The sequence below is a fragment of the Wasmannia auropunctata genome, unplaced genomic scaffold (genome assembly GCF_000956235.1).
Source record: "Wasmannia auropunctata unplaced genomic scaffold, wasmannia.A_1.0 LD336106.1, whole genome shotgun sequence".
Taxonomy (NCBI): Eukaryota; Metazoa; Arthropoda; class Insecta; order Hymenoptera; family Formicidae; genus Wasmannia; species Wasmannia auropunctata.
In genome coordinates, this window is record NW_012026784.1 from 2,037,756 (window position 1) to 2,058,337 (window position 20,582).

General features: G+C 39.4%; 1 protein-coding gene across 1 annotated transcript in view; it reads right to left on the reverse strand.

The window, feature by feature from the left end:
- Positions 1-2,486: 2,486 nt before the first annotated feature.
- The window catches only part of LOC105452052, a 45,052-nt gene continuing 26,956 nt past the window's right edge, over positions 2,487-20,582 (reverse strand). Inside the window, exons 2-4 of the mRNA XM_011692868.1 lie at positions 7,237-7,497; positions 6,817-7,029; positions 2,487-6,314 (exon numbers count right to left, since the gene is read on the reverse strand). Of these exons, the coding sequence (XP_011691170.1) occupies positions 5,976-6,314; positions 6,817-7,029; positions 7,237-7,491 (807 nt within the window). The 5' untranslated portion in view covers positions 7,492-7,497 and the 3' untranslated portion in view covers positions 2,487-5,975. The remainder of the gene's footprint in view (positions 6,315-6,816; positions 7,030-7,236; positions 7,498-20,582) is intronic.

Sequence of the window (20,582 nt, forward strand, 5' to 3'; positions counted from 1 at the left end):
TGTTTCGTTTTCTTAACGGCCATCGTCGTTGATGCTATGTTTGTTGGTTCGTAGAGTATGTGACCCAAAACACTGGTCGGTTGTTAATTTCGCGAGAATGCCGCCGATGGATATCCGCCCGCTCGAATAATCGCTGTGAGGTATCGGTATACTAATTTTTTAATATATGAAACGCAACGTTTCTCGAACGGAAAATGTTTTTTCTTTTTATAAAATAATACATAAATTATATACGCGTTGCTAATGACTGTTCTTTTCAGCTTGACAATGCATTTAGTTTGTGCAGTATAATGATCAGCATAAGTAATATACTGTCGTCAGGTATTCCAGATATTAAAACAATTGATACAATGCTCGCATTAGTTGAAGAACTATAATTAATCACATTTAAGAATGTCTGATTATATCTATTCGAGTAAATGAAAAATTGAGTTTATCGCCTTTATTATTTTTAAAATATATAATTCCAATTTTTCTCCAGTTTATCAAGAGTTGACAGACGTATGTGAAATATACCCGAATTAAATTTCCAGAACAGTCGATTCAATATAACTAGAACAAAATTGAAAAATTGTATTAATTTTAGATTTTTCTTTCTGCATTATTGTCCACGAATATTGTTTCGCGATTTTTATTTAATAAATTTTGCGAAATTAAATTTTTATATTGACTGGAAAATACATCTGTATACGAATTCGTGTAGTTACCTAGATATTTGTAAACACTGTTACTACTGCTGGAAATCTTGTCGTGGATACAACAGTTCAAGTAATTAATTTACTCTAGAAGAAGAACAATCTTATTTCTCTCTTTTTCGTGTCTTGTTATTTTTACAGTTTATCGTATAAACTCCACTTTTTTGTTAAATGGCTATTGTATTTAAGAATACTTTCCCATACATCTAACATGAGCAAGTGTATCGTTCCCACCCACTCTATCGCGTCCGCTCCTTTCGAGACCCACCCACATGCGATCGCGATCGCTCTGATGTAAATCCGATGATTCCCATAAACAAGGGAGGGCGAGATGCACGGGAGGCGGCACTGGGTCTGTCATTACTCGATTCGGGACCCGGCTCGACAACCGACCGATCTCATATCGGAGACGCATCTATCTGGAGCACCCAGATACATAGGCGGGCCTCCCTCCTATATACACGATGAGTACAAAGTACAAGCGCGTCAAAAGCGCGAGATTCCTCGGCAGATACATATCGGGATTTCGGCGGTGAGATGGTGCGCGGTAATATATTTGGACCATTATATGATTTATTCGCCGCAGATCGATACGGAGGAAATATCGTCAATACGTGTATTCGTGATTTATCGATCCCTCGCGCAACTACAGGCGTTTGAAGAATCGGTTTTCATAACGAATAATACCTGCATAAATCATGATTGTTTGCTTGCATCGATGTTACATCGGTTTTCCCACTTCCGATTTTGAAATAATTAAAAATTAAAAATTAAAAATCATTAACGAGATTTCCAAATAAATATAATGCTCTCAATAAGCAGAATTGGTGCAACTTGCGATCACAAAAAGAATTGATGTTTCCATTTTGATTTGATATTAAAACATGATAAAAATGAAAACTAAACGGTAAAATCAGTTGAACAATTTTATTCATTCATTAGTTTTTTTACTGACAAAGTTTAAAATGCCACATTGATTGGCATCATTACAGATATGTGCATAATATTGGATAATAATTTCCGTATACGAAATTTTATACAAGTTTATTACGAGCGGTGAACGGCAACGCCATTCGATAAAGTTGATTTCTGTAGAATCTTTGGAACTGATTGTTCTCAACGAACCGCACTTTTATCTTGTAGCAAGTGTATGATACCGAATAATGGTATACTCATCGATGAGATATCATGAAGGTATCCCTTTTAAAATATTCGCCGTGCACTGATCTTTTCTCGGCAGATGTTACGGTAGAATAAGGAGCAACGAAGAAAATCTATAATAAGTCAAAATAAACATGTACGATACTGGGAAAAATTAAATTCAAAATTCCACAAGGATTATTGATCTGCATAATTATTCAATAAAACATAAGATAACAGGTCCGAATGCAACACATTTATCACGTAAATTTATACTATATACATCTATATATTTAATATTTGCTTTTTGATAATAAGTAGAATCTATCAGAGTCTAGCATTCGATTGTGCTGGAAGTGACTGATGCGCCAGCTTTAAAGCTTGTACAGCCACTTCAGCACAATTATAAGCATTGATGCAGCACATAATAAGTGATTAGGCAATAAATATTTGAGAAAGAATGGAAACAATGTGCAATTTGACTTGAGACCAACAAGAAAAATAAGAATTCAATTAATTTAAAGATTATCATTTATTATAGTATTATTATATATTTAGATTATCATTTATTATAGTAATGATAATTGCTTATATGGAAAAATTTCTAAATTTTTCAATCAGTATTTTAAACAGTAATAAGTAAATCCGGAGTACTTTGTTTCATGAATACTATTTATTAGCACAATAATTATCATTACATAGAATATTCATAAACTTATGTCTCCAAGTGATTAATTAATGCGGATACTTGTTACGAAACGTAACGATACAAATACATATATTTATATCACAGTCGTAGATAATGAAATTAGTATTAATTCGTAGTTACGGTATCTATTTAAAATGTCTATAGAATAATCGCCCAGATTTTCTCTCGAAAGAAAACTTACGACTCACGTGACCAAACATATGCGTATAAATCCTGCGGAAAGCATACGTACATACGTCTCGGCTAATATAATACGATAAAAGATTCCTCCGGGCGAGCCTAACTTAGATATTTACTAATTCACGCTAATTAATCTTAATCGCTAAAAGTTTGATTCGCAATGGATTATAAAGCGAAACACGCGTGCGCGTTTCTTCGCCCAGCGAAACGGAAGTTTCGGAAAGCGATATAAACGAGGATGGGACGCTGAAGGGACGTTCGCGACGTTAGATGATCCTAAAGGCTAAAATCAAGTCGTTTTAATGACCGTTACTACTACATAGGTGCCTATTGTTAACCTGTGTGCCTACATTCGCGGGATGGTGAAACCAGTCTTCTTGCAAACGTCGTTAAAAACGACATTCTTTCGCGCGCGCGACTCTTTCTCGGGAAGAATACTCATCTTCATGTTTAGTTATGGACCAAGTACGTCTAAGTGAAATAATACGAAAGAAAGATTGAAAGGAGACTTCAATGCAAATTGTGTAATTATAAAGATATAAACGAATGCATTAAAAGAATATAATGCATATAGATAGACATATTTATGGAGAGCTGTATGCTCGAAATATGAAATTAAATTATCCTTGCAAGAATAATATTTTTACTGCAATATGGAACGTCCCAGTTTGACCCAAGAATGTCTACTTAAAAATCAGTTCTTTAATATTATTTCACTTGGATAAGAATTGATGATTGTGTAGATGTTCGTAGTTTAACAGTTTTATCGAGCGTACACGTTGTCGACAACAAGATCGAAAATTTCTACCGAAATCTACGGACACATTAACGACTCGTGGGGTAGGAAGTAGGATTTGCTATAAATGGACACGTCAATCCGACTAATTCTACGTAATTAGTTATCTAATGAACATCGTAATGTGTTATATACGCGAACGTTACGAGCCTACTGGGAAACACGTTGGTTAGATTGTTGTAATAGTCTTAATTATGTGGACTGGCTTTTCGTCAAGTCATCGTATCAAGCGGAAGCGCATGATACTCGATTCTTCGAATATATCAATTAATTAAGACCTCTTATTATTTCAGTTACGTTTTGGCACAATGTTCGTTTCCAGTGCTCGTCGCTCGTAAGCCTTAATTAGTTTAGTGGCGTTTGCATTTCAATTGTGTGTTCGGCAGTATTTCGTTCTTTGACTTATCGACTCCTATGTCGCTTACCGAAATCGCGCATCAATCTTACGTACTTAATTATAACGAATCCACAACATATAAACGTCAATGATTTTTACGTTAACATTCTACGTTATGAAGAACTGGCTCTTCTTCTTCAGTTTCTTTTCTGACGTCTTGTCTAACGTTATTTTAATTACTATGCCATAATATTTCGAAACGCCCCAACTCTTCGCTGATCTAAAGTCACGTTGCTGCTACAATACGTTGAATCTGCGACCGGTCTTGCCTTTTGATTAACAGTAAAGTAAATAGATTTTTTCTCCTTTAATTGTGAAGATAATTGCCATTCCATTCTTTAAGTCTTCCCTTCTGAAGTTATTGGCATTTTACGGTGAATGCAGTCGGGGAAAGCATTAAACTTAATTTCGTAACGACGCAATTATTCACATCGTGCACTTTAAAAGCCTCTTTGACGCCGTTTTCACCGCGGCAGCGCGACGCCTTTAATTACAAACTGTACGGAACAACCTCCGTATGAATTCCTCCGTCGGGGAGAAAGCTTTCTTTCCGCGGTGAATAGCAAACAACATCGTGTATACAATCGATATGATGCCTCCCGGAAGTACATTTTGCATATATTTGCATGATTCTTTCTAATCGCATGCCCCGCTGTTTGGTTTTCGTGTCAAGGTTTCGCGTCTTTGACATTCCATTACGAAAGCGCTTGTTCTTCCCCTCACATTACACATCGCCGCATTCGAATTGCAAAGTGCGACAAGACGGACGGCCGTCCTGATTTTTCTCTAAAGATCCTTTAAAAATAGGTACATGTGGAATCGTCGTGTACGCGCGCGAAATAAAAAAATAAAACAAAAATTTCTCTACTTTACACGAATTAAAGAGACTGTAAATGTATTATATGTACGTGATTAAAATGAATCTTTATTTCTATCATTTATATATCGTCATCTTCAATTTTTCTTTTGATTAATTTCTTTTCCCTACTTCATCTAGAAATTAAAAGTTCAACACCAGATATGCGCGGTGCATTAATGACAATGAAATAATCTATCAAAAGCGTTCCCCCGGAACGCGAGAACGTTTATCACGAATAGATAATTTATCGCCGTATAACGTTCGATAGAGACTTTCTTTGCGTCTATAATAAATCTCACGATATCGATAGTTAGAACTCGAAGGACTCTTCGAAGAGAAAGAGAGTGGAACGGCGCGTGACGCGAGACTCTCGGAGAGTCTCACCGGAAAGCCCCGGGGATACTTTCTGTTTCGCCCGGAGCTGTGCAGTCAGGATTCGCAGTCGCGGGCATCAATCGCGGTCACTTTCGAGTGTCCTTAGAAGGATTGATGAATGTTCCGCCTTGGTCCGCGGACAATCTCCGTAGGTCGCGCGCGTGACACTAACGGATTAGTCTATCTCGAGGAAGACGCGAATCTCCTTCCTCCAGTGATTGCTCTCGCGCTTTTCTTTGTCTCTCCGAGGCCCTTCGAAGTTCGAGCTTCTCGGTTCCTCGCTTTTCGGAACGCTGATCCGCGGTCGATGCGCGAGAACGAGGATAACGCGAGAATCGAAATTCAGCGCGTTCTTACTTAACTTCGTTAACTCTCTTACTAACTAGTTGGCTGATTATACCGGAAGAGACATGAGATAAAGATGAATCCGAGTAAAACTACAGGAGTCCGCGAGGACTTTTCGAGAAATGTATCCGCCTTCTCTCTTTTCGTCGTCGTTAAAGCTTCGTCGATATATCTCCTCCCCGTCTTAGATCTTCTACGACTACTTTCGGAGGAAGAGCAAGAAGATAAAAGGATTTTCCAATAGAATCCGCGCAGTGTCGACTTCCGGCGTGTTCGCCTCCCTTCGGCAGCTCTCAACGCTATTCGCGATCCGAGACGCCCGTGTGCGCGAGTACTCGTAGGACTTCTGTTCTCTCGCACGCGACATTAACCGGATCCCTCTTCCCTCGGTGGGGGGATTACTTCCGGGGAAGAAGAAGGCGGGGATCGGGCGTCTTGCTGCGTCGACCCTATGAGAGCTTAGAGGCGTCGGGCCTGTCTCAGAAGTTCGCCTCCAGCGAGCTCTCCAGCTCGTTCAGCGCCGGCACGAGCGTCTGCAGCGAGAAGTAGCGCGAACGATCGGCCGCGTCCACGCTGGTCACGTGTTGGAACTGACACGGCTGACTGATGTTGCTCTTGGCCGGCAGCACCACCTTCTTCTGCACTGGCTTCTTCTTCTTCTTACCAGGCGCCGATAGGCTGATGTTCTCCGGGCAGGACACGAGGCGCTCTATGTGCTGCCACAGATCGTTCGCCGCCTTCGAGTTGTCGAAACTGAGCCCAGCCAGGCGAGTGTGATCCGACGAGAGACACATCGTGTGGAAGGCTGGCCCGGACACCTGCAAGCATTTCAATAGCTTTTATCACGTAGAACGCGAAAGATCAAGAATAATGCAAATTGCACTTCTCCGCGACGAGCAATCCCTTTAAAGTCGTTTAAAGTTTTAAAAAGTACTTGCGCGATTCATATCACGCTAGACTACTTGTGTTTTGTTTCGTCTGGCAAGCACAAGCAAGAAATTCGAAACGGTGTTAAATGTCCGATACTGAAATTTAATCCGCTTTGTAACGTAGCACGACGTAATCTATCTAACGAGGTAAACAAGAAGTTCGAACGCATAAATGAATCAGACAGTCTGCCCCTAATATTGCATCTCGAAATTTGCATCATAGTCTGAGACTGAATACCTAATTATTATTTATCGCTGTTAATTTTTTATGCTGGGTATTGTATATATATTTTACGTAACTTCTATAATAATCCCTCTTTCGGAAAACATATTGTTAGAGACGAGCGAGCTTGTTGTTTAGAACTTGAATTAATCAACAGTGATACTCCACCTTGTACGATGAGAGGTTGTCGATAGTTTCGCGCCAGAGGGTGAAGCATGTACCGCGTTCTGCCAGTAAGATTTGGATCCGTCTCTTGGATCTTGATCGTGTCTCCCCAAGATCGAGAACCACCACGGGAATTCCAGTGAAACGGAGCTCCCACCTCTCTGTCTGAGAAGCGCTACCGAGATACAGGTTCGCCAGTGATTCACAGACGAATACCTGCGGAGCACGAAACGCCAGATATTAACCCTTAAACAATGTATCACATGTAGTTCAGGGTCCGAATACATATTTTAGCCATATTTTACATAACACTTATGTATGCACACGATTTATCTTACAAATCCGCTTAATATTATTATTTCTTAATCAACGCGTTTGTAGTTGCACGCGTGTATAATTTATCGCGTCTCGCGCGAGGCTCACCTGCGATTTTAATCCGCGAAAGAAAGTCTCGAGCTGCTCGCGTTCCATCTGGCTAACTGGATCGAGACGAGACTCGTCGCTGTTCTCGGAGCTGTCGCTACCCTCGTAACTCGACGTTGCGGAAGTATCCGCCTCGCCCGTGGAGGATAGCCGTCTTCGCGTGGTGCCGCTATATTCGCTGTAATAGGATGAGCTGTGTAGCGACAGATTCGACTGCAATGCGGGACAAGATGACGCATAAACTGGTCCGTTCATTGTATTCTGGAAGTCAAAGAAAAAGGAAACGATATAAGTAAAAAAAATTGACTGTTTCGTGAATGCGCTGCACTTTGATTTATTGAAAGAGGATTGATCTTGTTCTATTAATATCATTTTTTTAAATGATCGTTAATAACAAGGTACATAGCAGCTATAAAAATAGCTTGTAAGAAATTCGCCACATATAAAACTAAAAAATTATGACAGCAACCTACTTTTTTTATTACGCGACGCTCTTTTATAACAAAGATGAAACTTGTACGAAGTAGTTTATTATATACTTAATATTCATTACGCAATGTTGAAATACATTGAGAGAGAGAGTATATTATTTTGCGGAGAGAGAGGGGAAACTGCTCTTGGTGCCTTCTGCGAGCGCGCACGAAAGCTCATCGATTTCTGGTACACCCTGAATTGTGCGAGCACCCTGGTTCCATCCTATAAATATCCGCGACCCTTTTATTAAGCATAGTTATCCCAGAAATTGTCATCAAAAAATATATTCGATTAAAACGAAAGTAAAAGCTGCAATTAATCTGTTATACAATTCAATCTATTTACACATTTAATTGTCACTCCAAGAGTTTAGATTTTACACTAATGTATAATGTTGTAACTAGTATAATTGCTCGAGAGCATAACAGAAAATCTAGAAACATTTTCAATAGAAACTCAAATCCTATAGAATTCAATAAAATGTCAAAACATATTGAATATTACAAAAGTTTTTTTAATGTTACTGAATAATATAAAAGATGTGGCGCTGCAAATTGTTTGTTCTACGTATTATTGCGTATATAAAATGAACAATTTGCGAGATAATAAAGTTGGTTGGTAAAATTTATTTTAAATATGAGTATGATGTAAACGAACGAGAGCACTCGCAGGGGTGGAGGACCCCTTTACGCTCCACAGTACGCCTGACCTCAGAGGTGAGAAAAACTAGGTCGTCGACTTCGATACTATGATGACGCAAGAGAGAAAGAGTGAGAGAGAGAGAGGGGAGGGGGGGGGGGTGAGGGAGAGAGGGAGATGAAAGAGAGAGGGAGAGAAACGTCGGCAGTCAGCTCCGTGAGAGAGCTAATCAGCCAGCAGCATCCAGGGTCGACCCACTTAATGCACGCGAGAAAAGCCCGGCCTTAATTCGATTGGCGTAGCATTAATGAATCGACCGGATGACTAATCGTTATCTATATGTCATCGGTTCGGTTCTAGGAAGAAATTCTACTACTATGAGCGATAACGGCGACGACCTCGTATCCCTTCTCGTTCATTGATGGTGACGCTTTGATACACGATCGTGTCAACGATTCTCTGACACTTGACGAGCGCATTCCTCCTTTACTTACGATCGTTGCTGACGCATCGCTACTGATCCAGGCTTATTAACCCTTAAACGAACGAATGGAGAAATGCTAATAAAAATTTATTTTTCCAATGAACGTAAAGCAATGCAATCCACAAAGAATAAAATTCTCTCTCTCTCTCATTTTTATTTATATTTTATATATTTTTAGGATATGCATATTTTAACTGCATGCCATATTTGTTTTACTGTGTAAATAATGGATAATACAAAGTTTTCAATTTCGGTCACAAGCTAAAAAAAATATTGAACGTTTACCAGTTTGTTATAAAAAGCAATAGAAACTGTTTTAATTAAAAAGTAACTGTGGAATATGTATAGACCAAACAAATTGAATTTTCTTAATAATTAAATTAAATTAAAAAGAAGTAAATATGAGGAAGTTTAAGAGCTACTTTCTTTTCATGAATAATATGTGTTTGGAATAACATTTGAATAATTCGAATAATATGTAAAATTATAATAGGTATTTTCTAAAAGTTGCTTTTTTTTGTAAACCGGAAATAAGTAGATACTTCCTTTATAAGTTAATTGGCACGACGGTATGTGTCACGAGGCAAACCCGCATACTTAACGAATTGTTAATTGTAACTGTCGGTATACCGCGTATAATTTAGCAAGGCATTATCTTAATTATGTAAATCAAACAAGAAAGTCACCGTTGAAATAATTTATCTCTGACATCGCGTTAGACAAAATTCCGTATTGTAGATAGCGGTTTAACATATTAATATTGATTTATGTAAATTTAATACGCGCTCGTATCGGGCCCGTGGAAGGAAAATACAAATACCGGGGATACCGGTAGGAGAGCGACTCTCCCTTTCACAATCGACCCGCATCTATCGGGTCCGCTACCGGGCATCGGTATCATATGTGCGTGATGAGATATCGCGGTGGTGCAACGTAACGATACAAATTGAAACGCGAGCCGGTCCATGTGTCCCCGCGTGCGTGAAACGCACACCGGAAGTTCATTGTCCACATTGCGGCGGGGGATGTGCCATTGTCCCGTGATAAGAGAGCTCCCGGCTTCGTTTCGCTCCTAGATAAACTGTAGATAATTACGATCGCACGCCGCCGCGCCGCGTCGTATTCTCACGAAGCCGGAGTGCGCACGCTTCGCTTGGGAGGCAGAAAATAATTATCCGACGCGGATTAATTGGATCGCACAGCGGCGGTAAACGTGCTTGTGAGACTTCCTTTCTTCTTCAAGTAAAAGTATTTCAAGATTCCATAATTTTCCTATTACTCTTAATAGGTTTCTTGCGTTAAATTTTTAATTGGCCTCAATAAGAAATTGCGAATAATAAAATTGTACATTATACATATAAATTGTTAATTTATTGAAAAATTATTTGTAATATAATTGCAATTTTAATTTAGTCAGAATACTCCTAAATAATCTACTATAGATAAAGATCATTGAAAATGCATGAAAAATTATAATTATTTAAAAAAACCACTTAAAATTATAATAAAAATATACTAAACTCTGTGTCGTCAAAACTATGCATCAAAATGTACTTAAATTAATTACAACTATTAATTTTAGATATTTAGTATAAATTAAAAATTCATAGATTTTACGTAAAATGCAAAATTGTTTTATTTTTACCTATACATATAATCATAATTTGAAACGTATTAATGTATCATTGCCCTGATTTTTTGATGTGTTGACACGGAAAAAATCGCTGAGCTAAAATTTAGCAAACACGTCCAGACTTTTTGTCCCAGATTGGAGATTACGTAAACCGTTCATGGTGCGATTGCGAAAAGCATTAGAAAGTGGGACGACGATAATGTGTCTTATCGCATTGTGTCAATTAAGGGGCGATAAACAACACGGTATGCACTTAAGGGAAATTCGAGGACGCGACGGTGTTGAGTTAATTGCGGGTAAAATTCCGCGCATGCAGCCATACGACGAATCGTCATGGGCAATCCGGTGGAAGTCGACAACTTTGTCGACTAATTACGCATCATTAGAGACTTGAGACAAATTCACTCGTGAGTGAAAACCTATTTTAAGCTAAATGAACCTTAAAAAGGAGGAGTGGTGGGTATGTGTTTACATTCCACACGGTTGAATTGGAAAAATTTTTGTATTGTAAACAATGCTACATTTTTAATAATTTTATTTAACATAACATGTATTCTGCGATTATACACACAGAATGTATTAAAGAGGCTAATTGAATTTTTTGAATAATAATTTTACATACTCTATATTTTTCTAGATCAGCTATATTATGTATTTCAAAGAGTAATTTTAAATCACATGCGATATCGGTCTCTCACAAGGGACATATGTGGCGTGTGATAGCGAACGTGATAAGACAGCAATATTTAGAGAGATTGTATCGTATAGTAACGGCTAGAGATATTATTGATATCAAATATTGTGTTCCACCTAAGTGGTTCTTAAAGAAACGCGATGTCGGAGCAATATCATGGGCGGTATCGCAATATCGAGAAACGATTCTAAGTAGCCTCCGAGCGATCGTTTCGCCGAAGAGATACGAAATCGCGCCGAGCGATTGCCTCGTTCGGGAGACGATAGACAGGTGCGTCGCCCGCGTTGCGGATGAAAGATTAATTACTGCCGGACTAATTAGTTTTGTGGTTGCAGCGGGGATACGCGCTCGGGCTGGAAATTTATAGCTCCGTCCGGTGCGACGCGCGCTCCGTCGAGCGTAAAACGTGCTCGCAATTAAAAGTAGGTAACCCGGAGTAACCTTGTCTTCTCTATTGTCGGCCTGTCCGGGTTTAGAGCGCCGCTCTTCCGCGGATCATTCGTTTTGATTAGCCGTACGGCTAATTGCTTTCTTTCGTAATCCACGCGCGGAATTCGGCGAACCTTTGTTTCGCAGCACACCATAAATATTGGTTAACGCTAACCGCGGTTTATCGCGGTTTAACTGAATCTCCGCCATTTTCGAGAAACAGAAAAGCGGACACGACGTAGGATTATCAAGCAAGTCTCAAAGGTTGATTTTAAGTAAAATTTATGAAAACTGTAATACGCATCATGCTTACAAAACGTGGAAGCGCATTGCAAGCGACGAACTTTTTTTTGTTCATGAAATTTATTTGATTTTTGTATTATGCGATTGAGATTTATGGCTCGATGTAAATACTCCTCGATAATTCTCTCGCTCTTTACTCGAAGACATTCAACTCCGATACTCGAACATTTTCAGAATGCTATTTTAGGTGCGGCGATGCGTCTCGCTTTCGCGAAGCCGTCCTCCCTACAATAACGAGAGATGTTCAGAGACGCGTCTCTCTGCTCGTGACACTCTTCCGCGGATATTTCTCATGCCTGTTGCGTGAAACGCTCTCCTCTCCACTCTCGTCTCTTGGCAGCAGCCTCTCCTTCGCGCCGTCGCTCAGTGCAGAGAGTCGTGACGGCACAATAAATGCGAGTACAAACGACAACGGGATCCATCGACACGACTTTAGCAGACACGTCTTTCATCTATTTCTCTCTCTCTCTCTTCCTATATTTCAGCTTTATCATCCATCTCGGCTGTGCTCTCTCCAGTCCTCCTTCTCTTTCTCTACTGCTGTCTCCCATCTTCTGTCATTCCGCGCTATCTGCCGCATTGTCTTTTCCACCTCGATGCTCCATTGCATTCCCTGCATTATATCCCTCTGTTAGGCACCGTAACGTACCCCTTGGCTACCGGTGCATGTGCACGCGGGATGCATTCGCGCCACGGAAATGCGGTTGAGCGGTGCAACGACCGGTGAGAGATTCCGCGCGCGTGACGCACCGGGAAACTTCGGAGTTCCCAATGGTTAACGTGTCTATGGACTCGTGAAAGTCCTCCATGTTACAGGGAAGCGTGTAATGAGGACAAAAGAGAGTAGAAAGAGAAAGAGAGAGAGAGAGAGAGAGAGACAGTGAAACAGGCAAGTCAAGTTCGTTAATGGAATCGTTGGAAGGTAGAGTTGTGCATTTATTCAATGTACAAAACGCATCGTCGAGATAACGTCACGTTGCGACAGTCGGATCGCAGGCAGTTTGCTCAAGTGATTAGATAACATTGGATTAAATACTCTCGTCTCGTATCGTTTAATATTCTTTGCGTATGTGAACCACCACTGCTGCGTCGTATTTTAAAAATATTCAGTTGAGAATCGCAAAATGTATTTTATGTATATTTATTAAACCGCCAAAAGGAAATTACAATATATCTCGTAATTTAACATCAATCTCTTTATATGTCAACCTGCACATTTGCGCATGTTTCCAATTTCTATCTCTCTGCGCGCTCCACTTTTTCTCGGACTTTAATTTAAAAGTATGTTGGAAATATCCGAGAGGAGCAGAGTGCTCTCGTCTCTCTCTCTTTCTCTCTCTTTCTCTATCTCATTTCTTGTTATACCTAGCGTCGCGAGATATTTGAGATATTTCGCGTCTTAATATTTTACGTGACAAGAAGGGAATGTCGGGAAGACGTGCGAATTAAGGCTAACATCGCCCAGAGTACAACAGCGACGTCGGTTTGAAAAGCGTCGCTGGTACAGCAATTGCTACGCGGCTGACACGATGCGACGCGTGCCGAGATTAATGCAACTCCGCGGCAGCGCGCGTCGCCCCCGTTCGCGCTAATTACACGCCACTTAATATACATTATTAAACAACGCGCGAATACTAAACCCTGCAGTCTTTATTCACATTCACCGGTCATTTTCAGTTTCACGTACAATTGTTAATCTGGACTGTCGTATGAATTTTTCGTACGTCATTTTGCAGCAGCCAAATAATTACAGATTTTAGGAAAATTTAATTATCAATTCGAAATACCTGTAATTTTATCACAATTTAGTGCGAATTCGTTTATTCGATTTTAGATCAGAGAAAAAATTGTAGTTATTATTAAATATTTATTGATTTTATAATAATCTCGTTGAATTTGAGATTTTTGTGTTGCAATCCAATTTATTTTACACGAAATGTTTTCTTGCTTGTCAAAAGAGACGTAGAATCCACGAATTGTCGTGGAGTCTTCGAATGAATTAATTGATAAATTGCCTTAATTATGTCAGGGAGAGAGTCAATAGGAGAGGCACGCTCGTTCCGACATGTCCGAAACTCGCTCCGCGGTTGTACAGTGGTAATTATCTCCCCAATTAGGCGTGCAACGTCGTCCATGAAAACAAGTGCTGGCCGGCTGCATGCGGGATACGACAGAAATGCCAGACGCGTGACTACCCGCGTAGTAGCGTAATTATTACGAGGGACATGAATGGCTGTAATGAGAGATGGCGTCATTTCCATCAGCACCGAGCGGCTGGCACTCGGCGGAGAAATCGAGGGGACTCACGGACCGATTCACTCACTTTCTCGCGGTCGTCTCCGTTTCGCGGATATTCAATCATTCATGAATCACGCAGTGCATGATTAATAGCGAACATGAGTAGATCGGATTTGACCCCAACGCGATCTGTGAGCTTGCTAGTCCGATTCCATTCCGAGGATTGAATATCGAATTATTATGTTTCTCATTAAAGATTGATATGCGAATTTTATATACTTTAATAGCACATTTTGAGATTACAAATAAATTAGAAACAAAATTAGAGATAAAAGTTAATTAAAAAATAAACATTTTAATATGAAAACCTCAAGATATATATAATAATAACAATCTTTGCAATGATTTAAAATTTTATTTTCCCATTTTATTAAAATTACATAACTTTGTTCCTTTCGGAATGTCAAAAATTGTACCAAAAATTTGATAAAGTAATAATAATTTACACAGTGCATTAATTTTATTTTAAATAATATAAAAATTATTTGTTATATAAATGTTAAAATTTAACATGCGATGATAGGCCTCTTGTCAAAATTAATTTAAAATGTACAGAATATTCAGCGTGAATGTATAGTACGAAGTAATTAAATTAAAAAATGTTAACATGTCGGTTAATGTACGGCGCTCGACGCGCGTTAATTTCGGGAGTGCTGTCCAAGTAATCGGACTAAAAGACTTTTCTTAAAGCTCATTCGAATATTATCCTAATTCAAGCTGGTAGTTGCGCTTCCAACGTGCTGATGAGATGGGATCTCGTTGAGGCATTGTTGGGCAACATTCCCACGACAAATGCATCGTGGCATGAATCCTTATTAACCCTTGCTCGAAATTATTGTGTCTTCCGATTCACTCAAAACAAAGAGATATTCGATGAAACTGCATATATTATTATGGACTGTGTAAACATGAGTGCCGTAAAATATCTTGTAAAAGACTCTTACTGGTAACATAATTAGTCCGCACACGATTATAATTTCCCGCGAGTGTTTTTCACGAGTGAGTTTAATGCGAGAAGGAGACCTTAGTGTCGTGAGAAGAAGATCTAAAAGAGGCATCAAGCGCCGCGTCGGCGGAGTGACCTTAATGTGAATATTTTCTTGTATTCACAAGAAATTTCTTCATATATATATATATATATATATATATATATATATATATGTATATATATATATTATATAATGTATAATGTATACTATTCGATGTACATTATTAGTTAATGTACGTCTACCACATTATTCTTCATCATTGAGTGTCTCACTTGATTGATCATTAGTCAATCTCGCGTATATTCAGGTTAACCGGTTAACGAACTGATAAATTTCCATTATTGCGTTGTAGGATTAAATCGGAATCAGCGATAGGCATGAATCGCGGGAATTATTTGTGATGCAAATCACAGCCGATTTTCATAAGTAATCTTCAGCGCTCGAGTAGACATTCGTCGACTCAACGTAGCCAATTGTCGGATAGTAAGCATCATCACTTTCTCGTGACCGAGGTCCTCGAATATTCGCGATTGAACTGTTCGTCGACGGGGAATTATTCGTGAATTAATCTCGCTTATACTGGCGTCCGGCTAGGATATCGCCGGAATTGCCAAACGAGTCTGTAAATCTCAATATTCGCGAATTATACGAGCTGTCTCGTAATAGCCCGCGGGATTTTCGAATTTTATACTAACAAATTAACGATTGATGGCCGGGCATTAGCGACGAATCAAATCGCATTCACGTAGAAAAAAAAGCCATGTGAAATGTTATAAACGGATTAACATTAAAAAGAAAGAGACGGGAAGAGAAATAATTTAACTAATTATTTAATGTTCAAATCACTACTTATATCCATGTTTGAATTATCGCCTAATTTCGAGACGGAATTCCATTATCGAGAACAATGAGTATTCTGTACCATTTAAAAATGGGATTGACGAAATCGATTCGTAGGCGAACGCAGAGGCAGATGGTAATGTCTGAAGCGAAGAATGCACTTTCTTGCAAACGCTTCGTCCAACATTTCTCGATGTTCTTCGCGCGGATGTTCGTAACGATATCGTAGCGTAGGATTATAAGCTAATGAATTTCTCGCGCACGAATCCGGGTCGAGCTTTGGGGAAGTAATAAAGTTGTAAATCTTGGTTTATCGACTCGTTAACTTCCTACGTAGTTAGTTTCCCCGGAGGGAGAGGTGTGTTTCATCACACTTGAACAAACAGGCTTATCGAAATGCAATCGATACAGACGTTTGAACGGTCATCACATGAATTTCACGGTCTTCGGTCATTGTAATAAATCGGTGATATCAAGATAATTGATGATAGGAATTACATATTTTTTTTACACGATATAAACTTGTTATCATCACGATTAAATACTGATACTTCTGCGTATCTTTAAAATCTGCAACACGCTGCAACAGAAATTAATTACAAACTTCTGTTTACGTAGTGCTTCATTTACGTATATTCTGCGAATTGATAATATTTTATATGCTAAACAAATTTTAATTAAATCTTGTTTAAATTTTCCGTAGAAATATATTCGAAATTTATAGTTTTGATAATAATTATTAATATTTGAAATATAAAATATATAGTTGTGTTATGAGAAATGTACATATAACACTATTAGAGATTTTGAATGTTCAGCTAAATATAATATTTCAGAATCGCATATCGGCATAATGAATGTAGCCAGAATAATTACGTGAATCTTCCATTATCTTTCAGATAATACAATATTTATCTCGCAGAGATCAGCGAAGAAATTCCGATCCTTGATCTCTGACTATCTTGATCACGTTTATTTCTTGCTGTGATTGATTTATGCAATACCCGCTCGTAAGTTTCCTGAACATTCGTGACGCTGTCGTACATTTCTTGTAAGGATAATAAATTGCGTCACTGCCTTCTATCAAGAATAATAAGTCATGTTAAGTAACTTCTGACTTATTAGAACCTTGATCTTCTTTATACTTTAATAAAAAAATATAGGTTATTACGTTTTTTGATATAATTTGCAGCATTAATATACGCACCAATAAAGTGGAATTTCTATTGACTTTTATGTATTATGAATTACTAATTAAACAATAATGAAAAATTATTACATCGCATGAATAATTTCCATTTTAAGAAGCGTGTACCTCTGCACATAATGATAATCGAAAAGATTGGGTGCGTAAAACATAATGTTAATTAAATTAAAAAACTAATATTTAATTTATTAAAAATGTCACTAAAAATGAATAAATAACAATCTTATTATTACAAGTTTATTGTTTACCTAAGCTATTTACGTGAAAACTTTGATTGTCATAATATTTTCACGTTCATAATATTTTCTAATTATTCTTTCCCTGTTGAAAGACTATTAATCCATTATTCCATTTCCAATGTTCGTTATCGGTTAACTCATGGATTATGTAACAATAAAGTGGAGCACAACCAACGTGCATTTGCCGCGTTATAATTGCCGAGAGATAGTATTATATGACCATCAAATGAGCACGTAGTGCGAGAAAGCAGCCAATACTGCTTCGTGTTTTCCCTGATTATCGTGACGATCAACGGGATCACTTCGAAACAGGCGGGAGATTTCTCAACCGGTGCATTCTCCTGCTCTAATCACGATCATACGCGTCATACAGCGTTTGGACAGACTGCTCCATTTCGAAACGAAACGACGTCATTAAGAAGTCACGCGTAACCTAGATCCTGAAGAGGATCTCTCTCCTTCGCTCAAATGTTATTCTATTTATCCACTCCGATATCGAGTTATTCTTTGAAAACTCGTTTCACTCCGATAAACACACATCGCGCGTATACCCTCTGAAAAACTCGTTTCGCTCCGATAAATATCGACGTAAAATAGATTGCGAAACATGAATGGGGATATGTGAGGACGATCCCTTCGAAAATTCTTTCCGGGAGAGTTATTTAAGTCGAAAGATTATTTTACCTTGTATTTGTTGATGAAAATGAAATGTAGAAGTAAAATAGAAATAATATAATACAATAGAATTAGAAAAATACATTTTCTCTGCATAGGAAAGATTTAAAAAATGTGAAAAAATTGTAAAAAGTGTTTTTGGCACTTACATTGTTTTGCTCTTTCAATTTTACATTTAATGAAATAATGCGGTTGTCATGTCGTAGTTTTTTCTTCATCCATTCACTCTCCCGCATTGCACACGTGTGATGCATATCAATTAGGGAGAATAGTACAATACGAGATTAACGAATGAAAAATTGAAATTTTTCTCATATTCTATTGCTAATAAAATTTACGTAACTTTATACAATATCATGTATTAAAACTTCCATTTACTACAGGACGAGTTGTGAATAAGCTCTAAAAGCTCAAAAGTGTATAATGCTCGTGAATACGATCCAACGAATACGATATACGCGTAGACGGACTACGCAAATTTTATTTCGTCATTTCGAATTCAGAGCTCCTCCTTACACCATCCGGCGCGTATCGCAAACACGATCGTGTCGATAAACCCCGGGCACTTTTGCGCTCTCGTTCTCGTTCCGGGTATGCCTGCGATACCTCGATATTCTCATTCGCACGCGAATAAAACACGAGGAGGGGGGGGAGGGGACCCTGCCGCGAGCGTTACGCGAGTCCTCGATTACGCGGCGTCGACACGCAAACGCATCGCATGCAAGAGATCTCGTTTCCGAGGCGCCAGGATTCTCGCGGACGAGAATTATCCTTGGCCGCGCCTTGAGAGAGAGAGAAAGAGAGAGAGACGCCTTCCCGCAGTAGTTTTCCGAAGTCAAGCGGATATGCGTAATTGAAACACACGACACGGTCACGACAACGCGTTGTCGCACGCCGCGGGGAAATCGAGAGTAACTCGAAGTCGCTTTCTTCGTGGCTTGCGTGGGACAACGATCCCGGCGACAGATTATAGCGTATACATATATACACGTTCCTCGACGTTGGTCGTCGCGTTCCCATTCTGCCACTCGCGCGCGATTCTGCAGACAGGCAGATAGGTAGGTATATATGCGGCGAGATTGCCGCGGCGTCTTCTAATATGAGCGAACTAAACCGTCCGGGATGAATGGCGAGAGGGGAGATTCATTTGCCTTTCGCGCGCGGCAGCGTCGCAGACAATGGCCGCAACCACTTGTCTGCGGAGATCCCCTCGTCTCGATTCCAGCCATCTCCGCGCCGCCAAATTGCCGGATCGATATAGAGACGATCTTTTCTCTCTGTCTAGTGAGCAATATTAATCCTGGATCCGCCGTTTTCGGCGCGGTCGTAAAAATCTTCACCGTATAATACAACTTCGTTCGATCGTTCCGCCTTATTCAGTTAACTGCGCAACTTGCTGGCGTGATAAACGTTTTGCGCGCGACACATAAAACTTGTTATCTTACGTATAAAGTTTATCTTTCAAAGATGATTGCCTGCGCTGTATCGAAAGTAGATACGACAACTCTATTTTCATCATCACGTTCTACGAAGCGGTAACTTATCTCGATTGTGGATTAATCTCGAAAGTCGCGCCTGTCTCTGTAAAGTAATTCACTCACGTTGCCTGCTTTAAAAATTCGTATAATTCGAATTCATTGATACTTTGAATGGCGACCCGTAAAGTAGAGAACCAGATGGGATGAAAGAAAAAGTGTATGGTACTTAATCTATCCGCTTTCTCCACACGTGTTGGAAATCGCGCGGGTCCGCGCCTCGCCGCGTAGAAATGTCAGATCGGAGCACGTGCTACGTGCGCCGTGTCCGATGCGAACGAAAGATTTCAGGACGCCTCGGCGCGCGAACGTCTTGGCGTGCAGTGTCTCATTCATAAAGCTGAAAGGCGATCGCGTAATCGGATCGTGTAATTTCGCTGCCGTTTACATCTTGCATTTATTTCCAACGGCGCAGAGTGATGCGGAAATGTTATACGTTAATCATCCATCGGGTAGATGTAGCGCCGGCTGTTGCGCAAACATTCGATTTATTATGCATCGCAATACTACACGAGATTTTGCGTCGTACCGAGCGCGTTTTTTCACGCGCGTTCTTCGTCGAGCGATTTCAGCCTTGAGAAAGATCCTCTCGCGTGTATTAATATAATATATATACGCGGTTGAAGATTGAAAAAAAAAACCACCGTTACGTTACGCTTTTTACTCGCTCAGTAGACACGGTTCGCTAATACGTTGCCATTACGGTTAACAAAAATTTCGTGAAAATAGCGCGAGACGGATTAACCGGCAAATCGCTTATCCCGATTCGCAGTTTTCGCCGAAATACATTCGATGTGTATCGCCGCGGTTGCGGTACGTAATTGTAAATTAATCCTTTTGCGGTCCTACGTTGAGTTGGGCTCGACACGATGCGTCGTTGTAGTTCCACCGCATAATTCTGCAAGCA